The 12,014-nt window shown below is 33.6% G+C and overlaps 1 protein-coding gene across 1 annotated transcript in view; it reads left to right on the plus strand.

Annotated features, from left to right (window-relative positions):
• Nucleotides 1–12,014, plus strand: part of RP1 (RP1 axonemal microtubule associated) — a 301,394-nt gene that overhangs the window by 47,158 nt on the left and 242,222 nt on the right. The window contains exons 4-6 of the mRNA XM_045861452.1: nt 1,854–2,017; nt 9,382–9,468; nt 11,741–11,873. Of these exons, the coding sequence (XP_045717408.1) occupies nt 1,854–2,017; nt 9,382–9,468; nt 11,741–11,873 (384 nt within the window). The remainder of the gene's footprint in view (nt 1–1,853; nt 2,018–9,381; nt 9,469–11,740; nt 11,874–12,014) is intronic.

Genomic DNA, 12,014 nt, shown 5'->3' on the forward strand with positions numbered 1-12,014 from the left:
TCTTTCCCTATTGATTTGGTCAACCTTGCACATTCAGCAAGTATTGATTTTTCCCTGAACTCTTTTATTACATTTCTAAGACAGCCAGAAGCTTTATTTCATTTTATTCAAACCAGCATTAACAAGAATAACTAGTTATTCTATACAAAACAGCTGAATTTTCCCAGTTTTTAATTGCAATTCAACTACTTCTGTCGTTAAAGATAGCCTATCACCCTTCTTCAATTTTCTAAAAGGATGTTTTTACTTAGTGATTGTTTACCAAGGTGATTATGAATCTAATGTGTGTGCTTTTTTTTTTTTACCACGTGTTGGGAAAATAAAGTAGAATTTTCTGTTTTAAAGTATATATGAAAAATATACATTAATTTAACATATGTTTATTGTACCATATAAACAAAATTTAATTCTAGAACTTGATTATTATTTGAATGATCAAGATAGCAAATACACTTTGGTTCAAACACAAGCGAGAGCAAATTATAGTCTAGAGAATAGAGTGTTATTTAAGTCTGCAGTTCAGAATTTTATTGCTTCATATTCTTACTTCTATAATCTGTGTATGTTCCCTAGTTTCTCATTGCTGTATTTTTTTATGGGACAGCTGTTGTTGTTTACTCTAAAGAAACCCTGGAAGTAGTTTCTTACCACTATCAATGTGCTATAATGTTTAGTTAATCTCAGTTATATTTACCAGGAACTATATATTGTCTAGCACTGTTTTTTTTTGTTGCTGGATGATACAATACTTAACATTTTTTGAACTCAGCTATTTCATCTATTAATTAAGGATACTTAAAACAATAATGAGTTGTGGCTGGTATAGCTCAGTGGATTGAGCACAGGCTGTGAACCAACCAAAGGGTCACCAGTTAAATTCCCACTGTAGGTACATGCCTGGGTTGTGGACCAGGTTGCCAGTAGGGGCATGTGAGAGGCAACCACACACTGATGTTTCTCTCCCTCTCTTTCTCCTTCCCTTTCCCTCTCTCTAAAAATAGATAAATAAAATCTTTTAAAAAACAGTAAGTGAATAAATTGTACCAGGTGACTCTTCAAATGTCTTCTAACATCTGATTCCAATTTTTATGCTTGTATAAATGATCAGGTACTTCAATTTTCAAAAATAAATATCTAAACTCACAGGATCTTGAAAAGTATAATGCTGAATGCACATGTTACATGTCAGAGCTAAGAATTTTGGTGATATTTTGTCAAAATGCTGGGAACTTAAGAGAATTTATATTAGTGACTTCCATGAAATTTAGGATGACCAACTAACAATGACCAGATGATGGTGTCTTTCTAACCTTATTGTTAAAGTTCTTTTAGGAAAATTTCACACACATTGTAGGAAGTGGTGATTTTATTGAGCATTTTAAAAATAGTCTAAATTTGGGTTACAGACTTTTTAATAGGAGATGGAGAAAAGTAAACTTTGTCTATCTTAAACTCTCCTAGCTGTGTGATGACCTGCTGTTTTGAATCTTCCATTTCCACCCCTAGTGTAACTAGATTTATTTATTTATTTATTTATTTATATTATTTTAATTGAATTTATTGGGGTGTCATTGGTTTGCAAAACCATACAGATTTCAAGGGTACAATTCAATAAAGCATCACCTGCATACTGCATCATGCACCCACTGCCTCAAGCAGCCTCTTACCTTCCATTCCCATTTCCCTTCCCTTTACACGTTGTTTAACTAATCCCTGCACCTTCTTTTATCTAGTCCCCCTTCCTGCTCCCTTCTGACAGTTGTCATTATGTTCCATGTATCCATGTCTCTCTTTCTATTTTGTTCATCAGTCTATTCTTTTCATTATTCTATGTGTTATTTATGCTTCTGTAGGTGGTAACTGGAAAGTTTCCATAATCACCAGTGACTTGCCAAATGCAGGCACCAGCTCACAGGTTTATATTGTACTATGTGGACAGCATAGAAGTTCAGCCCCGATATATCTTTATGGAACGGATGGAACTCGATTTCAGAATGGCCATGAAGATGTATTTAATGTAAGTAATAAAATCAAGTAAAATCTGATAACTGATACAGTTAGTACTTTGGAATGAATGAAATCTCTTAAATTTGGCACTTTCTATTACAACTACATGTGTCCTATAGACGATCAATCAAAAATAATTCATAGCAGTTTTGCTCAATCAGCTCAAGCAAATTGAACACAAATAAAACTCCAACATAATAGACTGTAGCTAGAGAAAAATACTAGATAGCTAACATTTATTGTTTTTATACTTGTGGCTATCAAGAACAAGGGCTTATGCCTTCCTGGCTGAGGCCCTAACAGACAAAGCTCAAAATCAAGATCAAAAAGCAAAAAATAAAATTGTTAAATAAAGGAGGGCAAAAAAGTTGTCATTATTAGGTCATAGCTGGGCACACTGAGATCAAGAGCTAGGGAGAAACAGGTAGTAAACAGAAACAGGTATAAAAGAAACAGGTAGCAAACAGGTGGCAAACAGGTGGCAGGAGAGACTAATATGTTGTTAAACTAAAGTCTTAATTTAGTTTAAACTACCAAATTTTTCAGACTGTAAGATACACTGGACCATATGACGCACCTAGGTTTTAGAGGAGGAAAATAGGGAAAAAAATTTGAAGCAAAAAATCTGGTAAAATATTTAATAGCATAAATAACATAGGCCACAGCTCCCCCTGCCACCCACAGTGAGCCAGGCAAGCTACAATCAGACTATAAGACACACCTCCCTTTCCCTCCCAAATTTGGGGGGAGTGCATCTTACAGTCTGAGTAAGTTTGTTGAAGTCTTAGTTTAACAACATGAAAGATTAGCATTAAATGCAAGACTTAAAATAAGTCAATCACTTTGCACTTTATATGTACTTAAAATTGTCTGTTAAATGAATGACTATATGCATAGAGGGATTGTTTTGAACTGGTTAGAGACAGAGAATAAAATCACAATCAGAAAAGGATGTGCTTCAGTATCTTAAATCCTTATAGGATCCTACTTCTATGTGGTGTTTGGCTTACCACAGCCTGTGTGCTCAGCCCACCTATGTCACATGAGAGGCTGAATCATTTGGACACAAACTAATAGTTTAGTTTGAACTACATTTCCCATATTATCTGTGAGTCAATATATAAAGAAACTCTATGTTGATGGTCACTACAAGTAAAAATAAAAAATGAACACTTATTATTTTGCATGTGTAAGAAATAGTTTTAGAAGTGATGATACCAAAAGTGTCTTTGAACTGTTTTTGTTTTTCTTTGCTATTTTATTGTTTCAACTTTACTTTTAAATCAAAGTATTACCTTACATGTTATCTAGGGTTAAATCATTCTGAATTATGTAGTAAGAAAAGAGCACATTTAATCCCTCATTTTTAATTTTCCTCCACAGGAAATCACATTCATATTTTTACGCTTCTTTTCTGAGCACTGCTACCTAAATTTCAGCTTTCTGTCTTTTTGCTTACTCTTGTTTGAGCCTTGGAATTGCTATGTTTATATCTAGTTTGAACGGGTGATAGCTTCATGAAGTTTAGTAATTTGTTGCTGATTTTGATCATCATTTTTATTTGTTCTGATTGTCTTCTTGTAAGGGTTCTCAGATAAACTTTTGCTTCCCCTCTCCTTTCCTTGTTCCTTATGGTTTGTTTGTATAGATCTTTTCTTTGTTAATTGTGTTGAAATTCACAAGACAAAATTTACTATGTTAACTATTTTTTGCATTTGTTCTCAGATTTATTTTGATGACATTGATTAATGGGGTCATATAAGTTTGAAGTGCCTATTTCTATAATACATGACCTTTATATTGTATTGTGTGCCCACCACCCAAAGTCAGATCATCTTTCTTTACCATATATGTGGCCCCCTTCACCACGTTAGCCACTTCCCTCTGGTAACCAGGACACTGTTGTCTGTCTCTGTCTATGAGTTTCAGTTTTATATCCCATATGTTGTCTGAAATCATGTGGTTCTTAGCTTTTTCTGACTCACTTACTAACTTAGCATAATATTCTTAAAGTCCATCCGTGTTGTTGCCGATGGCAGTATTTCTTACGGCTGAATAGTATTCCATAGTATATATGTATCATATCTTCTTTATCCAATCCTCTATTGAAGGACATTTTGGTTGTCTCCATGCCTTGGCCACAGAACATAATGCTGCAATGAACAGAGAGGTGCATAATTCTTTGTGAGTAAATGTCTTTGAGATTTTTGTATAGATACCCAGAAGAGGGATTTCTGGGTCATATTGTCTCTCTGTCTCTCCCTCCTCTCATCAACAAACATATCTTCGGATGAGAACTTTTTAAAAAGAAAATAAACAACAACAAAAAAAACTTTGACTTTCTCCTTCTCTTTCAAATTCTTGAAGGCAAAATTTTCATTCTACTCCCTCAACTTCTATGATAACTCTATTTTTAGTTTTTTGAGGAAGTGCCATAGTGTTTTCCATAATGCTTGTACTAGTTCATATTCCTACCAGCAGAGAATCACAGTATTGTTTAACCATCACCAATATTTCCAGAGCATGTTAGTCACCCCAAAAGATCATTACACAGTGACTTCCCATTCTCTTTCCCCCAATCTCTGGCAATCTCTAATTTGCTCTCTCTCTTTAAAGATTTGCCAATGCTGGATATCTCTTTTAAGATTTTATTTATTTATTTTTATAGAGAAGGGAGGGAGAAAGAGAGGGAGAGAAACATCAATGTGGGGTAGCCTCTCCTGCGTCCCCTGCTGGGAACCTGGCCCACAACCTAGGCATGTGTCTTAGCTGGGAATTGAAACAGAGGTCCTTTGGTTTGCAGGCCCACCCTTAATCTACTAAACTAACCAGCCAGGGCTGGATATCTCTTACAAATGGAATCATAAAATATGTAGCCATTTGTGTTTGGCTTCTTTCATTTAGCATAATGTTTTCAAGTTTCATCCATTTATAACATGTATCAGTAGTTCATTCTTTTTTAAGGTTGAATACTATTTCATTATATGTAAATACCACATTTTATTTATACATTCACCCTTTGATGGACATTTGGGTTGTTTATACCCTTTGGCTATTGTGAATCATGCTGCTACAAACATTTGTGTATAAGTATGTCTTTTTTTTTTTGGAACACCCATTTTCATTTCTTTTGAGTATATACGTAGAAGTAGAGTTTCTGGGTCATATGGTAATTCTATGGTTAACTTTGGAGGAACTGAAAAACTGTTTTCCACAGTGGCTGTACCATTTTACATTTCCACCAGCAGTGTTTGAGGTTTCTGTTTTCTCCTACATCCTCATCAACACTTGTTATTGTCAATTTAAAAAAATTCTAGCCAAATCTTGTAGGTGTGAAGTGCTATCTCATTGTCATTTTTATTTACATTTCCCTAATGATTAATGACATTGAGTATCTTTTTATATGTTTGTTTGCTATTTGTATATTTTCCTTGCCAAAGGACTTATTCAAATCCTTGCCCTTTTTTTTAATTGAATTGTTTTTTGTTGATGTTCAGTTGCAAGAGTTTTTTATATGTTCTGAATATGATATCTTTATTAAATATATGATTTAAAAATATTTTCTTCAATGCTGTGGTTGTCTTTCACTCTTTTGATAGTATCCTTTGATACACAAAATTTTTGAATTTTGATGAAGTCTAATTTATCTATTTTTTTCTTTGGTTGCTTATATTTTTAGTGTCATATCTAAGCAACCAGTACCAAATGCAAGGTCATGAGAACTTGTGTTTTCTACCATATTAGTTCTTTGATCCATTTTGAGTTAAATTTCATACATTGTTTGAGATAAAACCCCAGCTCCCTTTTTTGCTTGTGCATACAAGCATACAAGTAGGTATGCTACTTGTCCTAACATTGTTTTTGAAGAGACAATTCTTTTCCTGTTAAATAATCTTACACCCTTTTCAAAAATCAACTGACCATAGGTGTACAGAGTTTATTTCTGATCCTGAGTGTTGTTTCATTGATATATATGTCTATCTTTATTTCTATACCACACAGTTTTCACTACTGTAGATTTTTTTAATTAAAAAATACATTTAAAATTGATGTTAGAGAGAGGAAGGGGAAGGAGAGACACAGGCAAACAGACATTGATTTGTTGTTCCACTTATTTACACATTCATTGGTTGTTTCTTGCATGTGCCTTGACTGGGGATTGAACCCACAACCTTAGCTATTGGAATGATGCTCTAGCCAACTGAGCTACCTGGCTAAGGCTAGTATGTTTTCAAGTCAGAAAGTGTGGGTCCTCCACTTTGTTCTTATTTTCAACATTGATCTGGCTATTTGTGGCCCCTTGAAAATCCCTATAAATTTTAGGATCAGCTTTTCCATTTATGCAAGTTAGGCAGAAATTGGGGTTTTGATAGAATTACACTGAATCTGTAAATTATTTGGGGTAGTATTGACATCTTATTAGTACTATCTTCCAATTCATGAGCATGATATCTTCAGATTTATTTAGGTCTTCTTTAATTTCTTTCAGCAATGTTTTGAAGTTTTTGTTGTACTACACCTCCTTGATTAATTTTATCCCTATGAATTTTATTCTTTTTGATACTATTGTGAATAGAATTGCTGTCTTAATTTCTTCTTTATATTCTTTATTATTAATGTATAGAAATGCAACAGACTTTTGAATCCTGATCTAGTATTTACTGAGTTCACTTGTTAGCTCTAATACTTTCTTTTTTTTTTTTGGTAAAACCTTTAGGAATTTCTATTTGTAAGATCATATTATCTGTGAACACAGTTTTGTTTCTTTCTTTCCAAGTTATATGGTTTTAATTTTCTTCTTGGATCATTGCTATCCCTGGAACTTCAAATACAATGTTGAGTAGAAGTCATGAAAACTGACTTCCTTTTCTTGTTCCTGTCAGTCTTTCACCTTTGAGTATGATATTGCCTGTGCATTTTTCATAAATGCCTTTTATTATGTTTAGGAAGTTCCCTCCTCCTATTCCAAGTTTATCGAATGTCTTTATTATTAAAGTGTGTTGGATTTTGTCAAATGCTATCTTCCTTTTTCTTTGTATCATTTGAGATAACAATGTTTTTCTTTCTCTCTTCACTGTATTTATGTGGTATATTACATTGACATTTGTATGTCAAACCACTCTCTATTCCTGGGCTAAGTCCCAGTTGGTCATGGCGTATAAACCTTTTAATATACTTCTGCACGTAGTTTGCTAGTTTTGTTTTTAAGATTTTTGCCTCTATAACTATATGGGGTACTTGTTTGTAGTTTTCTTGCTATCAAGGTATTGCTGACATTGTAGAATGAGTTAAGATGTGTTCTGTACCAGTTCTGTTTTGTTACCCTCTTTGAAGAACCAATTTTTGTTTTCATTGTTTCTATTGGTTTTTATTTTCTGTTTTATCTCCATCCTAATATTTATTATTTCCATCTGCTAGTTTTGTATTTAGTTTGCTCTTCTTTTTCTAGCTTTGTACGCTATAAAACTAGCTTATTTATTTCATATTTCCACCTCTCTTTTCTACTCCCTTCTTCTCCTTCCTCTTCTCTTCCTTCCCTCATCCTTCTTTTTGCTTAGAGCCTCTGGATTTATTCAATCAGAATTTCCATAGACATCTATCACAGAAACCTTGCCAATCTAGTTGATGGGCACCCTCTGAAATGATCTTCTCCTTTAAGTTGTGAACTGATGGTTGTTTGATGCGTACAACCATCAGCAATTCCCAATTTAGGGTTCATGAAGAAGGGAACTTTACTTAGTGCAGAACAGGTCAATTGTGATAGAGTCTGGCTGTGAAAAGAGCTCAAGTGTTATACAGTACAACTATAAGCATAGCATGGCTATGGGCTCTGAGGCAGCCCAGGGGCCAGGCATTCCTTATCTAGATGTCTCTGTTCATCTCTTTTCTGCTCCTTGCTGGTCTGCTTTGCACTGTGCTGATCTGTTCTGCTGTGTTTTGGTCTGCCCTGTTCTCTGACAGTTTGCTCTGGCCTGCGCTGAATTCTCTGATCTGCTTTGGTGTGACAGCTTCCCAGGCTTCAGTCAGCCAGGGAGACAGTCCTCAGTTTTTGGTTGAAAGGGAAAGTGAGTTCCCAAAGCCAAACTGGAGTTGGCTTATAAACACAGAAATCCCCACCTGGTTTCATATAGGTTTGTCCTAATGCAAATGAGGACTCTGAATCCTTGTAGTTTGATTGGTCCAAAAGTTAGTGTCCTGATTAGACAGAATAGAGCCACTCATTAGTTAGAGCTGCATGGTTCCAATGGGATAGGTAAAACTTGAGTCCTATTGGTTAAAATAGGATTCCAGAAACTCTTTTATAAGGCCTAGCCTAGATGGAAGAAATATAGTGCAGGCAAGCAGTTCAGTGCAGACTTTCTTCCCGAAGTGGTTTCCATGACAGGCATCTGTGTAGAAGCAGCTGTGAGCCCAGTTAGTCACCAAGAGCCCTTCTTAGTAGGTGTCTTTGTTCTCAGGTTTCACAAAATACATTCAAGTTTTATGGAATTATGTCTAAAATTTACCTCTGAGGTCTGCTTTTATTGAATTCCTATGTTTTTATTTATGTGTTATTTAAAAAATTCATCTCAGCCCTGGCTGGCGTAGCTCAGTGGATTGAGCATGGGCTAGGAACCAAAGTGTCCCAGGTTCAATTCCCAGCCAGGATACATTCCTGGGTTGCAGGCCATAACCCCCAGCAACCGCACATTGATGTTTCTCTCTCCCTGTCTCTCTCTCTCTCTCTCTCTCTCTCTCTCACACACACACATCTCCCTCCCTTCCCTCTCTAAAATGAATAAATAAAATCTTTAAAAAAATTCATCTCAAAGTATTTAAAAATTTTCCTTGCAATTTTTTTGGCTCATTGGTTGCTTAATTTACACATTAGGTGTGGCTTTTCCAGTTTCCTTCTTGCATTGATTTTTAGTTTTATTCCGTTGTAGTTAGAAAGGATAGACTATATGATTTTACTTTTTTTTTAATTTTCAAGACTTGTTTTTTTGACATAACACATACTGAATTTGGAGAATGTCATGTGCACTTGAGAAAACTATATTCTGCTGTTGTTAAGTGGAATGTTCTATACATTTCTGTTAGACTTAGTTGATGTTGTTCAAGTCCTCTTTTTCCTTATTGATTCTCTGTCTAGTTTTATTCATTATTCAAAGTGGGCTATTGAAGTTTCCAACTGTTATTGTAGACTATCTTTCTATTTGGTTCTGTCAATTTTTGCTTCATAGATTTTGGTGATCTCTTATCAGGTGCATACATAATTCTTCTATCTTCCTGATGGATTGACACCTCTTCCAATATATAATGCCTTAATATTAGCTGTTTTTAAATGGGTTTTATGAAAATGCATTGAAAGATGTTCTCTTGGTTATTTTGTAGATCACGGTTGGAGATACTGGAACACTCTTTAAGATTCGTATTGGTCATACCAACTCTGGAATCTCCCCTTCCTGGCACTGTAAACAGGTAAAGACATATAAGCTCTTCTATCATTTTCAAATACTTTGCAAATTCTATTCAGTAATTAGACCTCAAGGGAACATTTCATGTTTATTTTGAGTTCATAGAGTCTAACCTAGACCTTTTTATTCAGTGTAATTCTTAAAGCAGTGGTATCATATGCCCTTATTAATAAATCAATCCACAATTACTTAAGAGAAGCATCCCAATCAAACAGTTTTTTCACCTTTTTGCAAAGCAAATAAAATACTTGGGACTCTGGATTCACTCACATTGCTTCTTGACATGGTTATATTAGCTATAAAAAGGTGACTAGGTGGATGTTATCTGCTTCAGAAGAGTTGTAAAAATAAAACAATTAGCATTGATGAAATAATAATCTACTAGATCTTGAATTCCAGCTCTGGAATTTGGTCTGCTCATGCTAACCAAGGTAATGCCCCCTGTATACTTTCAGGAGAGAAAAAAAAAGGCTTACATTTTCTACATTGTTTAGAATTAAATTTTTTAACTTATTAGTATGATTGCCAATAAATGCAGATTTTCAAAACTGGAAATCACAGAGCTTGCCATTCATTTTTGTAAATGGTGTATTTCCACCTTTTGTCACTTCAAAGCAAATGATCTTTAACTAAATAACTTCTTAAAATGCGAAGAACATGTAGTCAAACTACTGCTATTTTTTGCAAACTTGCTCAGTGGTTTATAATATGAGAAAATTAGTTAAAATTATATAAGATGAACATATTTTAGTTCATTAGCAAAAATATATAGCTGTTATTAATGCTATATTTTCTTTGTAATAAGTCATGTAAGATTCTGAGGAAGATTTAAAAAATAAAAGTAACTGTATGAAAATATAGAAAGCTGAAGTTTGATTTCAAAATTCAAAATTATTGCCTGGCCTCAATATAAGACAATTATCTCTTTTATACTATGTAGAGATTTTAAAGTACAATATTGAAATTATTAAGTGATCATATATAATACTATTTTTAATTTTTTTCTCTACTAGTTAACTAAGCTAATTTATGAAAATTAGCATTAATCCTCCTGTCATCTCATTTGATTGATAACCAATAAGCAATATTATATTCATTTTGAAGCTCAAGTGCTGATATAGTGTTTATCTTTAAAGTTTATATAATATTGCAGAGGAAAAACAAAAAAAATGAGGCTGAAAATTGCTATTGCCTTTCTCTCTATGACAAGTTCTTTCCATTGCAAGGTAAATTGTTCGCCTGAGGCTTACCTCACCTGACTTACCTCACCTGAGTACCAGTGAAGAAGAGAGGTGTTCTTAATTCTCAGTTTTATCCTGGGTATATAAAAGTTTGTATATAATTTACTTATTTAGTCAAATTAAGATACTAGATAATTGGTTGGGAATTTTCTGTTTAATTCTTATAATACAGCTTAAAAGTTTAAAATGTAAAGTTTTAAGTAAGCCAGTTTGTGCCTCTGACTTAAAGGGATTTGAATTAAAAGACAGTCTATTATAGCAATAATGCTGCAATATTTTCACAGCATATAAAATATTTCCATTGCTGTAATGACTTAATCTTGATTAGTTCATGTTTAGTTAAGGAAGATTACAAAATATAAAGTTTTGAATAGTAATTTATTTTGTATTTCTCAAATGATCATCTTTGAGCTTCAATTAAAATAATCAAATCAAATACTGGTGGCATGGTAGCAGCCTTGTAAACCAATTCTGTGTGGTTCTTTAGGAGCCCTTCCAAAAATATAATTACACCATAATCACACCTGATATGAATTTAGGAAGGCAAATTTCTGGGACTTATCACAGAATTAGTAAATTTAGGGATTGAAAGTCTACCTTTATAATACCATGATTTCTTAAACACATTCAGTTGAAAACCTCTGATCTAAGGTATTTTAGAAATGAATTTAATGTATAACAACTCACTAAAACTTTTAAAATAATACTAGTAATTGACTTAGGTAATGATAGATTTTAGAATTAGAAAACATAATTTCTATGATTTGATGATTTTGGACATTCATCTGATCCTCCCAGAATTTACTCACATTTTTGTTAACTTCAGGATAAAAGGATTAGATATAGTATGGTATAATAGGTACTCAAATAAATAATTATTGCTTGAATTTCATTCATTGCTAAGAACCTAGAGAAGTAACTAACTGTTTAACTCTGTAGTGCATGAAATCTAAGATCATGCTAACATTTTATAAAATCACTTTAAAATAAAAAGTATTCTTATCTTTTTTACAAGTAACATTGTTGCTATTGTAGATACATTTGTGGAACATGAATTCTGGGAAAAAGTTTTATATACCTGTGCAACGATGGTTGGCACGAGATGAAGAAGATGGGCAAATCTGTCGAGAACTTCCTGTTTTAAACAAAGGACAACTCACTCTTCCCGGTAGGAAAAATCCAACTCCAGGTAGTACAAATATAACTTATTTGCCTCAATGCTGAAGGACAGGGAACTTGATAAATGCACATTGAATGAATGAATGAATGAATGAATGAATGAATGAATTAGTGATTTATTTTGTTCTGA

The sequence above is a fragment of the Phyllostomus hastatus genome, unplaced genomic scaffold, assembly GCF_019186645.2.
Source record: "Phyllostomus hastatus isolate PE091 unplaced genomic scaffold, TTU_PhHast_1.1 phas_scaffold_21, whole genome shotgun sequence".
In the NCBI taxonomy this organism is placed as follows: domain Eukaryota; kingdom Metazoa; phylum Chordata; class Mammalia; order Chiroptera; family Phyllostomidae; genus Phyllostomus; species Phyllostomus hastatus.